The sequence below is a fragment of the Gopherus flavomarginatus genome, chromosome 24, assembly GCF_025201925.1.
Source record: "Gopherus flavomarginatus isolate rGopFla2 chromosome 24, rGopFla2.mat.asm, whole genome shotgun sequence".
NCBI lineage: Eukaryota > Metazoa > Chordata > Testudines > Testudinidae > Gopherus > Gopherus flavomarginatus.
Window position 1 is genome coordinate 12,500,203 of NC_066640.1, and position 16,300 is coordinate 12,516,502.

General features: G+C 41.9%; 1 protein-coding gene across 3 annotated transcripts in view; it reads left to right on the top strand.

Moving 5' to 3' along the window:
- The window catches only part of PWWP3A (PWWP domain containing 3A, DNA repair factor), a 30,426-nt gene continuing 14,126 nt past the window's right edge, over window positions 1-16,300 (top strand). The window contains exons 1-7 of one of the 3 annotated variants that reach the window (XM_050933887.1): window positions 1-19; window positions 1,794-1,835; window positions 2,533-2,642; window positions 5,664-5,755; window positions 6,331-6,401; window positions 8,313-9,359; window positions 11,702-11,827. In XM_050933887.1, the coding sequence (XP_050789844.1) occupies window positions 2,586-2,642; window positions 5,664-5,755; window positions 6,331-6,401; window positions 8,313-9,359; window positions 11,702-11,827 (1,393 nt within the window). In that variant the 5' untranslated portion in view covers window positions 1-19; window positions 1,794-1,835; window positions 2,533-2,585. The other 2 variants (XM_050933886.1, XM_050933888.1) reach the window with 2 other exon arrangements.

Here is a 16,300-nt window from a genome sequence, read left to right on the forward strand (position 1 = left end):
CTGCTCTTGTTGACGCGCGGTGAGCGAAGGGGGCGGGGCTGGGGCTCCTCTGACAGGGCGGCTGCGTGCGTAGAGCTCTGTGGTAACGGCGCGGGGGGCGCTGCGCGTGCGGGTTGGGCATGGGGGGCGGTGGGTAGCGCCTGGGCTCTCCCCGTGGAATGGGCTCAGACAGCTCCAGCCCTCCCCGGGGGGTGCCCCTGAGTACCCCCGTTCTCCCACTCACCCCCCCATAGGGGGCTCCTGAGCACCCCCGTTCTCCCACTCACCCCCCCCTAGGGCGGCTCCTGAGCACCCCCGTTCTCCCACTCACCCCCCCATAGGGCAGCTCCTGAGCACCCCCGTTCTCCCACTCACCCCCCCATAGGGGGCTCCTGAGCACCCCCGTTCTCCTACGAACTCCGCCTTAGGGGGCTCCTGAGCACCCCCGTTCTCCCACTAACCCCCCCCGTGGGGGGCTCCTGAGCACCCCCATTCTCCCACTCACCCCCCCCCATGGGGCTCCTGAGCACCCCCGTTCTCCTACGAACTCCGCCTTAGGGGGCCCCTGAGCACCCCCGTTCTCCTACGAACTCCGCCATAGGGGGCTTCTGAGCACCCCCGTTCTCCCACTAACCCCCCCCGTGGGGGGCCCCTGAGCACCCCCGTTCTCCCACTCCCCCCCATAGGGGGGCCCCTGAGCACCCCCGTTCTCCCACTCACCCCCCCATAGGGGGCTCCTGAGCACCCCCGTTCTCCCACTCCCCCCCATAGGGGGGCTCCTGAGCACCCCCGTTCTCCCACTCACCCCCCAATAGGGGGCTCCTGAGGAATTGGGGGCTGGGACCCTTGTGTAGCGGCGGGGTGGCTCCAACTACTCATTTCTCCTCAGAGGGGGCGCGTGGGGCTCCCCCCCCGGGTTTCTCCCCCGCGCCCTGACCCACACAACGGATCCGGGGGGGGGGCGCGCCCCTTCCCGTGAAGACTAGGCTGGGCTGTGTATATAAGATAGACCAGCCCTGTCCCCCCACGGGTGTATGAGAGAGACTTTAAAGGGCCCATTGGTTTCCTTCCCCTCGCCCCCTGAGCTGTGTGACTTTTTGCGTCTGCGTTCACGTTTCCACGTTCATTTTTATGGGGGGGGTTGGCACTTGGGGGCTGCACTGTAGCAGGCTGGCCTGTTTCTTCTGTGTTTGGACCTCGTGATTGCTCAAGTTTTGGGGGTGCCAGATACTGTCCTAGTCTCTCGTTTTGCACATGCCTGTCTGGCACTGATGAGGTATATTTTTGATGACTGGTGGAATGAACCTTTGTCTGGGCAATAGCCCACGCTTCCCGAAGCAGGTTTTTTCGAGGGAGTTAAATGTAACTTGAGTGCAACAAAATCAGTGCAAGCTGAATAAAATAGTAAGTGGGCATGTATGGATCATTCTGCACTAGGCACTAAAGTGGACAGTTCTGGGGACTAAAAGTAGGGCAATATTTCTGCACTAACATAACTTATGTAGCAATGATAATTATACCTTTATTGTTCTTGCTAAAACAAAGTTATTTATTTAGCACTAACAATGTATCTGTCTGTGTTTGAGAGGTAGGAAATGGGATGTAATCTGTATGCAAAGTACAAAATTGTCTGGAGAAACATGTAACGCAAAATACAAGGGAGGGAAAATGCTATCTGTAAATATCCCATATTTCGGATTGCAATCGTAAGGGTTTGTCCTGACACAAACAGGGTGACAAGTATGGTCTCTTAAAGTTTTACATTTTAAGTACAGTAATTACGCTTTACTTTTCACTTAACCTTTCATATGTAGGACCGAAAAACAAGACTTCATGTAAATTACGTCTTCAGCCTTGTAAGTACATGAAGCTTTTTTGGCTCTTAATACGTAATTCATTTAATTTTTCAGGTCTCTGACAAACATGTAAAACATTTGGAATCTGAAAAATTTACATTCTCTAAATAAGCCTCAAAAAGAGTTGCCAAGTTTGTCATAAGTTACAGGATGTGACAATTCACCTAGATAAACCTGGGAAGCACTTACTTTGCAATGCTATAAATTAGACTATTTGGGTATTTTGTAGAAATATTGATTATCAGAATTTGGTACAAAGTGAATGTTATATCCTTTTCAACTAGCTCAGTGGGCAAACTAGGTAAGTACATTAGTCCCCTCTAGCATGCACTGGATTGCAATGATGATTGAAATATCATTATTTTATTCTCATTTGTAGGTTCACTTTATTAACTAGATTTCTCAATACAACAGGACCACTCTAGCAACCTGAAACACATTGGTGGTGTGTTGCACTAGCCTAAAATGATTTGCACTTCGTGCATTAGTATTAATGGCTATCCTTGATAATTCTGGGATGTGTATGTACAAAACAATATGGGAGAATCCAACAGAAATTTGTAATATTAAATAAGCAATAATTATGTAGTATTAAATTGTTTTGAGATATTGCATAACTCTTATTTCAAAAGGTATATTGAGTTGTAAAAAGACTATGTTACACTTAGAGGTCCATGTAATAGCAGTTTTGTTTCAGAATACACTGGGCCTGGCAGTAGTTACCTTGCTCATCCTACATGAAGCACAATCATGACAGATCAAGAATATATCCTATGCAAATGGAAGAACCGTTTATGGCCAGCAAAGGTGAGAACATTATAGTACCATTTAAACAGGTAGAGGAATGAGGAGAAACTTTGTGGAGGTTCCTACCTTTTCCTGATATCTTGAAGAGAGTGGGAGGGAAGTGTGGGAGAGGGATGCGATCCAAAGCCAAGCAACGTATTCTCCTTGAAACTTCCTATTTGGAGACAACACCAGAAATGAATTCCCTAGGCCAAAAAAAATTGGAATTATTGACAGGGACAAATCTTATTTAGAAATTATGATTTCCAAATAAACATGAGGTTGATGATTTGTGTTTTGGTATCATCTAGGAACCCCAATCCTGGACTTATGTATATGGACCCATTGTATTAAATGATGCACAAACAGAGCCTCCTGCCCCACACAACTTACAATCTAAGTATAAAATGAGAGAAGAGATGGATACAGACAGAGGGGGGGCATACAAGGAAGCAACAAGACAGTATCTGTCTGCATGATAGGCAGTGATCTTAGCACTACCTGTTGTCAGTTTTTTTTCTGTTCCTCACAACAAAGGAGAGTTCTAAAGGAAAATGAGTTAGTTTTGCAAATATTTCCAGGGAGCTCCCAAGCACGAGGGGAAGCATCAGCGGAAGAATGAAGGTGCTTGTTTGAAAGCTCAGCAAATGGGTGATGGAAACTGACCTCGTGGGCCAAGCAGAGATGGGAATCTACTTTAATACTGAATGAGAGATGGCAGGTAGAGTGAGGATAGATCAGGATGGACTTTAAAATGACAAAAATTAGTTTGTTTGATATGATGGTGAAGAGGGAGCTAGGGAGGTGTTTCTAATTAAAGATGATCCCATACTGTCAGCAGATTTGTCTTGTAATGTTCACTGGATGTCAAGGAGTTGAAGCCAAATTTAAGCTCTGATAAGACAGAGGGTTTCCCTGCTTATGTTGAAGATGCAGCCTCATTCCCTGTCGTACTTTAAAAAATCCTTTTACTGAGGGAAGATAACTTTTATATTAATCTAATGTAAAGTTAGTAACATCCACTTGATGTAAAGTATCAATTTACTTGCCACTTTCCTGCTTAAACAAGTGAAACACTTAGTTTTGTCACAGGTCATTTTGTTAAATGTATTCATAAGCATGTTCCCAGTGTCATTCTTCAACTCTTCTCCTCAGTTTCTTATCGTTCCTGGGAGGTAGTTTAACTCAAGATAAGGATGCACTTATCTGTGCCATATTCTTCATTCCTGTTATTTCCTTTATAATTTGTCTGTCATCTTTTCCTCAACTCCTTTTCATTTCCTTTGCATGTTTTTTTCTAGTACACTTTAGCTTCCTTTATACAAAATTTTCACTGACTGTTCCCTGTTTTTTCTGCAAGGCAGCCAGAAAGAGCATCAGTCACCCAAAACATTGTACTTGCTATTTTGAAACACAAGTCACATGGACTAGATGGGGGTTCTTAATGGAAAAGGTCCCTCGTGCACGGTTATGTTTTTATTGTAAGATGCTTGTTTTGTTAATAAACTAGGAGTTTTGTAATTTGAATTTATTTAGAAGATTTTAATTATCATAAAGGCATCATAATATTCATTTACAAATGTTTTATATTTCCTAGTGCAAACGGGCAGCTTATTTTAGGAAAACTTAGGGATCTTTATTGGTTCCCTGTATTTTAGTGGATTTGGATATAAATATAAGAAAGGTGCTCATATGATATATAATTCTTAACCTGTATTCAACAAAAGAGATCTTAATTTGTTCCAAGCATAGTTAATCTACTTTGCTGTATGTTTGCTCCTGTTATATCAAGTTTTGCAGGATCTGAGTATGTGCCAAAATAAAGACACTAAGTTGCCACCAGGGTGAACGTGATATACATTCCCACATAAATGCAAAATTTGTTTTGCACGTTGTCTGTTTAAAGTTTCATTGGGCATAGGTAAAGGTAGGGGAAAGGAATAACCAGCACTGTTAGTGGCAACTGTATTCTGTGAAATGGTTTCTTATATTCACAAAATGCTCCAGAGCTATTCTCTTCAGATTTTATTCAACAGCATGAAGCAAAACAAAATGAGATTAGGACAATCTGGAAGAGAAGTTGGCACCAGGAATATAGATCACACCTTTTGTGGTGTTTGATCTGCTGCAGAAAAGATCAGACTAAAATAATGTAACAAAATATTCTAAATCCGAGAAAGCAAGTACACTTATTGATGTTCTTAAACTTAATTAGTTTGGTTGCCCAATCCAAGTCTCTCACCTTTCCAAGGGTGAGTTGTGGGAGGGCAATTTTCTCTGTGGCATAGCTGAAATTTCTTTCCAGGCTGACATAAACACATACTGTTTTTGTTTGAAAGTGGTTCAGATTCTCTGGGCAGGTTGGAAAGTAAATTGCTTCTGTCTGTTTTCAGGTCAGCAAGTGTGAGAAATAACAAGAATAGAAAAAAGCCTTCAGAGTAGAAACATGAAACTCTGTGGCCTTTTGGCTCTGTTAAAGGTTATAATATTCTGCTAGGGGACAGACTTGATTGAATAGAATCTCTTCTATCCCCACCTTCTGTAAAATTAGTTTTCTTAAAATAACTTCTTACAACAATCATGGAATTTTTGTTTCCATGGAGTGATGTGGCATCTTCTCAGATCGGCTGTGTATGAGTCACAAGTAAATATATAAACTCTAGCAAATGCTCCTTAAAAAAACAGTTACAGTTTGAGGAAATGTTATATGTTTTGACTAAAAGCTAACACTGATTTTGTGTGTGTGTGTGGTACTTTCCAAGGTTTCAGGGACATTAGTGTGCATAAGTGGTGCTGTTCTGTTAAGTTTGATATGCAAATAATATAGTAAAAAATTATCTGAGGAGGGGGAATACTTAATGTTAAGATGGATTCCATTGCATATCCCATATCCAATATAGCTAGGACTAGGCTTTTCCTTACAACTTAGCTTTCTGAGTTTCTCCTCATGCCATCACTTGGGCTGCATACTGTATGACGTCTTTACTCTTATGAGCATTGTGTCCATGCCTGTAAAAAATTATACTTTTTTTCTTCATTTAGGTTTTATGCAAAATCAGAACTTCCAGAAGACCAGTTGTTTCTAAAGCAAAAGCAGCCTCATTCGAAGTTGAAATACTCGGTCTGGAAGAACAGTTAAGTACCCTTTTAATCATCATATATTTAAGAATGCAAATATGTGGCAAACATGCTGTAATCATTAATTCTTTAAGCTGTCTCTAAAACCAGATTAATTGATTTCTGAAGTGTTTTGTTGGCTAACCAGAATTTTGTGTCAGTTTTTAAATGCATAAAATCTTATGACCATTGAAGAATTGTACTAATATTCTTAAAATGTTCTGGGCTTTGATTTTGAACCTGTTTCATGGTCATTAAAAGTAGCAAACCCTCCTGGTATTTCAGAAGGCAAAAGATAAAATTTCTTTTTTGATTACTATACTTCCATATACATGTAATCATTGAAATATTTTAGATAGTGGACTTGATATATTCCACCTTACCAGTCAACCTCTTGATTTTATTATTGTCCTGACGGTCCACACTAATCAGCAAGTTGCAATGTTTTTCTCTCAATATGACAGTTGGTTTCTGCGATTCAAAATATTGAGGAAAAGATATTGATTTCTTATTAATTTAGAAGTCTCATTTTCTTAAATTAGTAATCACATTACATTGTCTAAAGACTTGAACAATTTTACTGTTCTTTCAGGACTAATGTGAACTGTGTGGACACGCAGCCTTTGGAGGAGGAGCGCATAAAAATTATTGCCTCTGAATTAGGTGGGATACTTTTTACGTTATTACATGAGTGGTAGAAAAGGAAGAAATAGGTGGGGACATATCTAAATACCTGACTCATTTGTTTCCCTGGGAGGCTTCCAAAAATACTCTCCATGTGGATACATGAAACATCACAAACAGATACCTCTGATGTTCCCCAAATATGCCATCTCTGTACTTCTGTGCAAGTAGATCTCTAACTCCCTTGTTAAGTTATTTGTAATTTGGAAATGGTGTGTGAAGCAACACAGAGATGTAAACTTTATTCTTAAAGGCATGAGGACAAATGGGAGTCAGCAGGTCCTAAGTTCTGATTATGGCTCTGCCACTGATTTACTATATTGCCTTGGGCAAAGCTGCTTCATTTTTCTGACTCCAGGCTCACTGTCTGGAAAAGATGTCTTATACTTGAAGAAGCTCAGGCCAAGTGTACACTAAAAACTGTTGCTAGCATGGCTGTGTTGGTCAGGGGTCTGAAGAAGTGTGACTGTCGCTCTGCTGCCAAAAGCCCCTACCGTAGATGTGGTTTTTGCTTGTACACCTTATTTTGTTTAGGAGGCATGGTATAAGTTATACTGGCAAAAGTGCAGTTTTCCCAATATAAATTGCATCCATGCTGAAGTGCTTTGCTGCTGTAGTATACTAGTATCACTATACTGGCAAATCCTTCCAAGTGTAGACCTGGCCTCAGTCTATTTAGTTTATCCAAGAGAAGATTAAGAGGTGATTTGATCAGTCTACCAATATCTATATGAGGAAGAGACTTCTGATAGTAAAGGACATTTTAGTATAGCAGGAGAAAGCATAATGGGATCCAGTGGCTGGAAGCTGAAACTAGACAAATTCAGATATGGAATAAGGTGCACATTTTTAACAGTGAGGGTAATTCACGATTGGAACACCTTACCTAGGGATGTTGTGGAGTCTTCGTAATCTGAAGTCTTTAAATCAGGACTGGGTATCTTTAGGAAAGAGATGCTATATCAGAGGTGGCCAACCTGCGGCTGCGGAGCCGCATTCGGCTCTTCAGAAGTTAATATGCAGCTCTTTGTATAGGCACCGACTCCAGGTCTGGAGCTACAGGCGCCAACTTACCAATGTGCTGGGGGTGCTCACTGCTCAACCCCTGGCTCTGCCGCAGGCCCTGCCCCCACTCCACCCCTTCTCCTCTGAGTCTGCTATGCCTCGCTCCCCACCACCCATCTCTAGCCCACCATGAAACAGCTGATTGGGAAGTGTGGGGAGGGAGGGAGAGGTGCTAATTGGCGGGGCTGCCAGTTGGCAGGAGGCGCTGGGGGGGGAGCTGATGGGTGGGGCTGCTGATGTGTTATTGTGGCTCTTTGGCAATGCACATTGGTAAATTCTGGCTCCTTCTCAGGCTCAGGTTGGCCACCCCTGTTCTCTGCTAAGCTATGGCCTTGATGCACAGTTTACTGGCCTGTGTTTCGCAGGGGATCAGACTAGAAGAGTGTTGTAATGGTCTCTTCTAACTTTAACACCTGTGAATCATTTTCCTAACGGATTTCCAGCGTGCTTCATTTAGTTGGTATCTCAAATCTGCCTGTGGAAATTGGTACCATTTTGGTAGCAGTTTAGTTATATGCTCTTTTATTCACTTTTGCTCTTCCTTTCCCTGTGCTAGGCCTTCCATGCTGCACTGAGGGAGGCACAATAGAGAATCTTAGCCAGGATGTGTTTTAACCTGTACAAGTCTATTTCAAATTTGTCATCAGAGAGAAATATGAGCCTTTTTGTTAGCATTTACTTAGTCTGCTTTTAAAAAAAACTAATGGTGCCTTTTGCCATGCATTCTGTGATGCACTGTGCAAGAGATACCATAAAAACAGTACATTATATTTTTAATACACAAAGGAAAAGTAGTCATAACTTCTTGTATGCCTCTTTCAACAGACCAGAGGAATAAACCTAGTCACCCTGTGGAAGAACTGAAGTATCGCAAAGCTCTTAGAATCGCTCTAGATATTTTGAGTGCCTCTCCGAAACAAGTAAGGTCTTCAGATGAGGGACAAACTACTCCATCAGGCCAGAAAGAAAATAAAATAAGAAGTTCATTATCTCCTCCTGTGACTAGATGTCCAATATCTTCCCCAAAAATAAAATTAGAAGAGGGTGAGACCTTGAGGGAAAAATGGAAACAAAAGACACCCAGCCCACAAATTGATACAGAAAAAACCAAACGAAAATATCGGCTCAGTTCCAAGGAGACGGCTAAAACGCGTGGAAACAGAACAAATTCTTCAATATCTAAATCTGGGAACTTTTCTAGCACATGGAAGTCAGAAAGCCAGCATTGCAAGACATCTAAATCAAAAGTAAAAACATTAACTCAACAGAAAACAGTAAAATCCAAATTGTTGCCGAAGTCCAAAACAGGAAAAAGCTCATCACTTTTGCTAAAGGAGAATGAGAAAAGTAAGAAAGGAAGAAAGAGACCAAGAGATGCAGGCGAACCCTCATCTCCTAGCACTAAATTCCCAGATGATACATTACGTGTTTTTGTTAGAGAGAGTACCCCAGTATCTGCTTCCTGCAATTCTACTATGTTAATATGTGCTGGAAAAAGGCCAAATGTTAGGGGTCTGCCCAAAAAGAAATTACTGGATTTTTCTATTACAAGTACCTCACCTGAATTAGAGAGTAACATCAATGAAGAGAGAGACACTCCAGCGAGGAAATATAAAATGTTAGATGGGAGCAAAAAGCCAGTGAATTCAAAGTGTGTTAGCTGGAAACAAAAGACTACTGCAGTGTCACCTCTGCACAAAAAAGGGGGATGCATAAATGGCCTGGAACCTTTATCTGGGGCTTCTAAACACACGAATTATTCTGATAGCCCTCTTTCTGAGTTTAAAAAAGAGGAGAATAAGGGTACTTCACACAGTCCTGTGAATAAAGCTAAAAACTGTCAGCTACCTGATTTTGATGAAGACGAAGCAGGTAAGTATTTCAGTGGGGGAACTAGGACTTTTGTGCCATTTGATGTTCAAATATTGCTCACCTATTATTGTGGGAAGTTGCAATATCTTGGGGAAGGCGTTCTCTGAATACTCATTTTATACTAAAGTCCATCATGGTCAGTCCCTCTATCTGACGGTTTTGTTTTGTTTTGTTTCCCTGAAGTTTAAATGTTTAAACAGTTCAGTCATGTTGGCTAGAAGGAAGATATTTCTCTGTTGGGAAATTTCAGAATTGCTCAGTGAGATGGACAATTCAACACTTTCTCCTTTCCAAAAATGCTTTGGATTGAAAGTTATGATACAGAATAATTTACCAGTACTAGATGTGATTTACTAAATTTAATTTTTGTTTTTTATTAAACTCTTTAGGAAGTTTTTGCAACTTCTATCCATGTAAATATCTGACACAATACAATAATCATTACAACAATGAGCTTTTGTTAAGAGAAACATTATACAGTGGTGTAATCATTGGCTCTCTCTATTAACAAGATGTTAGTGTGTGGCAATGAGCATCTTTACAGTACCCATGACATGCCATTTCTGCTTTACTAAATGTTTGAACTTTTTGTGCAATGCCAGATTATTATCTGACTATTTTGCAGTTCAGTGTTACTAAGAAATACAGTGGGAACTTGCAAACCTTGCATTAATTGGTAGGATTTTTACTGCTCTTCAGCATTCTGCTAGTAACTGAAAAGTTTCTTAACACACTTTTTAGAGGTTCTGGTTCCTTCGCTGCACAGTTCACATGAAAATCGCACAAGCTTGTATTTTATTGCCTTGTCAATTCGTTCTGTAATTCTCCAGTGTTAATTCTTGACTTCAGTCTCCTTCATCATTTGACCTCAGCTTGATGTTTTGCTACTTGAATATCTACAGTTTCTACATCCAATGAAAGCGTACTGTTATAAGGAGGCAGATGATCTTTGGCAATACTTGTAGTTTGAGCAGTCAATTTCACACCTTGCCTCTCTTACCACTCTTTTTTGTATCTTGTTTGATTTCCTTTTTTCCAAAATTCACTGTTCTAAAGAGCGTTAATTGTTCTTGCTAATCTGTTCTATTTCTAATTACAAAGTCAATTAAATTAGTAACAAGTGTTTAGATGCTTCCTTTCCACTACATATTTTCATAGACTTAGTCTTAGTCAAAGCCAAGCCATAGATTGCTGCTTTCTTTATTTTCTTACTGTGCAAAGAAGCAGGCTAGTACCGTATCTACAAATATTCTTATTTCTCTCCAGTGTGGGGGTCAACACTGAACTGCTCGTTTATGGATTAATCTATATAGATCTTGTTGTGTGGCTTAGTGGAATTATATGATGCAGACAAGTAGCGACCTCATGGCATCCCCTGATGGCCTCAGGGCAGCTGAACATGTAATCCCTCACCTCAGTTTCCCTTCTTGGATCCCCAGATAAACTCTGCACAAGGTTTTTCCAGTCTGGTCGCCACTGCCTTCTGTGGGCTTTAATTCATTAACTTAAGTTCAAAACTAAATGCAAAAGTTGTCTTTCCAGCCTTTATCTGGTTACAGCCAAAATTCCCCTGGTCTGGTCTGAGTCCCCTCTGCCTTTGCAGGCTACTCCCAGTTCTTCCTAGCTGGAGCAATTCTCTTGGTCTCAGGGTCTTTGCTGCAGGAGCTCCTCTGCAATCTTCTGAGCTTCCCCCTGACTGCAGCCACCTTCTGCCCTTCATATGGAATTGCCTTATTCCCCTCAGGTAGGGCTTATGTAATCAGGGTTGGCTTGGCCCCAGGCTCTCCAGCAAGCCATCCTTTAAAATATGGCTAAATACCTGTGAGCTAGTGTGTGCATCATTTCATATCTGAATAATTATTTCTCCAGTACTCAATACTGCTACTTGCTTGTCTGTCTAAAGTGTATTGTATTGTTTCCTTCTATTCCGGTAGTCCATACAACCTTTTGACTTTCTTCCTGCTCTGAGTCATAAGGATTCTATCCTAGCGGAAGTCTCTCTTCCTGCCCCCCCCCACCTTTTTTAAAGATGGTTATTGTTTCCAGACACTTATTTACAGAAGTCTGCTCCTCTCCCCTTCCTAATTTCTTAAGCACATAACTCTATATTCACTGGCCAAATTCTGATTTTACACCAGGGTAAGTTTGAAGTAACTCCATTAAGATCAAATGGAGTTGTCAGTGTGCCTAGGTTAGAATGCATAATGGCAAACTGTCATAGCCTAATAGATTTAATGAACTCAGCAATTCAAAATACCATTGGGATATTTTTCAAATTAAGATACCTCGCACGACCAGAAAAAAAATATGTGATAAAACAGTTCTTCTCACTTCACTGCCAGGATTGGACTCCTCTGATCTGTCTTTGAAGTTTAGCTCTCCAGAAGCTATCTCTCCCGATACAACTTTGGTAGATGAGGAGGAAGAAGAGGAAGATGAAGAACTTCCTAGTATTCTCTTACGTCAAGGTAAGAAGATAATGTAACTATTTCTTTGAGCCTTAGAGTCATTGAAGACTTAAATATGATTTAGACTTTGTTTACTGATAGCTTGGTAACAAACATAAATGTTTTTATTCATTAGACTTGTTCTTGTTAGAAACTGTGAACGTTGTTTTGTTCATTTGAGTGTGGTAGCATGTTCATGCACAGCTCTAGAAGCTGCAGGCAAACTCTTCTTAGAGAAGTACCTCGGGTCATGCTGTCTTCCCTCACTGCTCCCAGAACTGTGGGCTTCCTTCAGGCCTCTGACAGTCAGTTCCTTTTACCAGTGCTCGAGTAGTCTTTGGAAAGAGCTGCTATGATGTGATGACTTCTGTTTTTCTCACTCCAGGTGTGAGTGAATGTCAGGGGATGTGTATGCTATCCACAAGGCTGGCCCACAACATTTTGGCACCTGAGGCAGGGAGCTCAAATGACACTCCCATACCCCCTCGCTTGGGCCAAAAATTTGAAAGGTCTCAATTCTGCCTTCTTCCTGTTCTTCTCCTCTCCTGGTACTGCTCTGCTGCCTACCTCAATAAAGGAGAACTAACAACTTAAAATGCCAAGTATCAGAGGGGTAGCCGTGTTAGTCTGGATCTGTAAAAGCAGCAAAGAATCCTGTGGCACCTTATAGACTAACAGAGGTTTTGGAGCATGAGCTTTCGTAGGTGAATATCTACTTCGTCAGATGCATCACATGCATGCGTCATATGCATCTGACGAAGTAGGTATTCACCCACGAAAGCTCATGCTCCAAAACCTCTATTAGTCTATAAGGTGCCACAGGACTCTTTGCTGCTTTTACAGTCTGTACCAGCTCATGCTCTGTTGAAATGGTTGCAAGGCTGACCAGCCTCTCCTGTGTCATTGTGAAGCATAGATGTGTTTTTGATTAACTTCAGATTGGAGAAGCTGCATTTTCCACTGGCAACTGTTACGGGATGTGTTAGAAGTACGCATAGAGCAACAAAAGCATTTTGAAAGAGGGTGATCATCTTATTTATGCACATATATTCCAGAACAGCCTTTGGAGTTGTTCCTGCTGAAATGTATCTTGAATGGGCTTTCAGTTCATCACCTAAATCACTTGCATCAATATCACGCATGTCATCATGGGTCAACACTGTCTCTAATGCCCTGCATTGCTGGTGTAGGTCTTCTTCAGGTATAGTGAGGAGTTTTGGAATATCATACAACATCCCAAATACACTGCCTCCACTCAACTTTCCCATCATGTGGCACTCAGTGGTTTCGGTATCAGAGAGGATGTTCCCAGATGTTGCTTCAAAATTTGCCATCAGTGAGTTGATGCAGAGAAAAATACACAGATGCTTTTGAATTACATTTAAAAAATTCAGCAGCGTCACTAGAAGCTGATGTTGCATTATTGACCACCAAGCTCAATGCATGGGACAAAAAAAGCTCAAGGGTTTAACTCTCCGATCCATGTCTGCACTCCTCTGTTCTTTCCTCTCATGTTGGCATCATTATCATAACCCTTACCTCTCGTGTCAGCTGTTGCAATTTCCATATCTTCCAGCTTTTTAAGAAGCACATTTGTCACACTAGTTCTTGTAGTATCATCAATGTCAATACATTCTAGAAAATGCTCTCTGACAGTCACCATTGCAGGGACATTTTCACTAGGTTCTGTTGTTGTTACAAAATGCACCATTAAAGTCATTTTTTCAATATGGCTGATGTCAGGTGTGCAGTCCAGAGTAATGTCTTGCTGACCTGCAGACCTGCCACAATCTTCTGTTTGACTTTTGTTGCCAGTAACTGTCTGATCTCATTTTGAATTGTTTTTCCAAAGTAATGAGGTGTGTGTACATTCTTGGGTGGTGTCTCTTCTTAGATGCTCCTGGAGTACAGCATCAAACTCAGCCATCAGCTCCACAATTTTAAGGAAGTTTCCATTATTTGGCACGTACAGCTGATCTGAAGTGCCACGCAGTGCTAGGTTTTTGGGTAACAGGCATTCTCACAATGCCTATGAGCCTTTTCAGAACATTTTGCCAGTAAAGAGACTCTGATGCAATCTTCTCTTGATGCTAATCATCTATGGTGGCCTTTAACCTTAGTCTCATCTCAAGCTCTTTCCACCTATGGAATGCTCTCTGGTGATTTGCTGCCTTCTCGTGGCATGCCAGATTTCTAGCCAGATTTTTCAGGTCCTTTGTTCCTGTAGAACCCAATGTGGCTGGAACATTAGACTGGAAGAGTTTGCAACAAAAACAGTATACAGCATTCTGGGTTTTTGAGTGCATAAGCCATGGCCTCTCCACTTTATCACCATTGGGGATTTCATGCCAGTAATGTGTTGGATGGAAACTTTTATTTTCATTGTCTTTGGGGAACATGAAGTTTTTCACTTGCTGTCAAGGAAGTTCCTCAGGCTACTGCTCAAGTGGGTCCACAGTCCTGGATCATCTAGACCCAAGGAACTAAACTCAACAGCAGCTGTTTCTTGCGTCTCCACCATACTCTGATCACTCAGTTGAAAAGGACAAATAAGCAGACAGGTAGCAGGGCCTGAGTGAGGGAAGATATGTGTCTTAAGGGTCTAACTGGTTCCTACTACTTCAATTGACTGCCTGTTCTCCTCAGGTGGGTTCAGGGAAGCAGCAGAAAACAGGAAGCTCCCTGAGAAGCTGGTGTTAATCAGTCCAGACTCCTAGGGCTGTTAGAGCGGTGTGTATAAGAGGCTCCTCCTCTCTCTCCCTGCAGCTCCTGCTGCTTTCTGTTATTCCCTCTCACCTTTTCGCCTGCCTGCCTGTTATGTCTCTTGTGCCCTCCTTCCTCCAGCACAGCACTCCACACCATCTCTGTGCATCTAGAGTGGAGAGAATACATATGCACCAGCAGCATACACCATTTTCTATACTCTGGGTCCTCCCCCCCACCCCCCGTTGCCTCAGTTTACCTCATGGTAAGGCCAGCCCTGGCTATCCAGTCCCAACATGGAACTGGAAGTATCCGCTTTGCACCCTATCACACCACTCTTGCTTCCCTCTAGGCATAGTTAACAAAAACTTCTAGCCTTGTCTCTTTGACTCCCTCATTCACCTTCACCAAATCTTTTTCTGTCTGATCCATGTTGGAGGACATTCCAAAAAGTTTTGTCATTCTATAAATCAGTGGTGCACTTCCCTCTTGAATACTATATATGGTACTTGTTACCCTATCTTACTAATTCTGCAGTATCTTTATTAAGGATTAAAAAGAAGGGTGATAAGAATGATTAGGCCATGGAAAAAAACTCTTCTACAAATAGAGGTGGAAAAGATTGGGCTGGTTTACCTTTAAAAAAGGGATAATGACAAAAGGACATGGTGGTAACATACAGGATAATGACTAGTGTAGAGACTAGCTTAGGAGCATCTGTTCTCCTTGTCTCCTAACACAGGAACAGCTAATGAAACTGAAATATAACAAATTCATATCTAATAAAAGGACTTTTTCCCCACAGAATACACACGATTAGACTGTGGAACTTGTTGCCACAGAATGTTGATGAGACCAAAAAAAATTACCAAGATCCCAAGAGGGTTTGCACTTATCTGGGTAACAAGACTGTCCAGGATTGTTATAGTTAATGCTGATAGTGTCTTAAGGCCTGCCACTAATCTCTAGCTATTAGGGATTGGGTTGAGATTGTCACCAGAGGGCAGATTATTTCTCATTTGCCAGCTGCAGAGTTGCTTGCATGTTCCTCTGAAGCATCTGGCACTGGCCACTGTTGGCGAGGACACTGGACTAGATGGACCATGAGTTTGATCCAGTTTCGCAATTCCTGTGTTCCTAGGAGACTAATGGAGATACTGAGATTATAAGATCTCTGAGGCAGGGACAGTCATCTTGTGTATTGTGTACAATGCCTAGCACAAAGGGATCCTGTTTCTTAGCGTAACGTGAGGTTGTAGTTCAGGGATCTTGTCTGTCTTGTTTGATGGGATGGTATGATGGGATAGCCTAATTTTGGCAATTGATCTTTGATTATCAGCAGGTAAGTATGCCCAGTGGTCTGTGATGGGATGTTAGATGGGATGGGATCTGAGTTACTGCAGAGAATTCTTTCCTGGGTGCTGGCAGGTGAGTCTTGCCCACATGCTCAGGGTTTAACTGATCGCCATATTTGGGGTTGGGAAGGAATTTTCCTCCAGATTGGCAGAGGCCCTGGAGGTTTCTCTCCTCCTTCTGCAGCATGGGGGACGGGTCACTTGCTGGAGGATTCTCTGCAGCTTGAGGTCTTCAAACCACGATTTGAAGACTTCAGTAACTCAAACGTAGGTTGGGGATTTGTTAAGGGGTGGATGAGTAAGATTTTGTGGCCTGCGTTGTGCAGGAGGTCGGACTGGATGATCATGGTGGTCCCTTCTGACATTGAAGTCTATGAACATCAATGATGCTGTGTAAATATTACACTTGTTTAATTATGTAGTCCAATTAACTTTT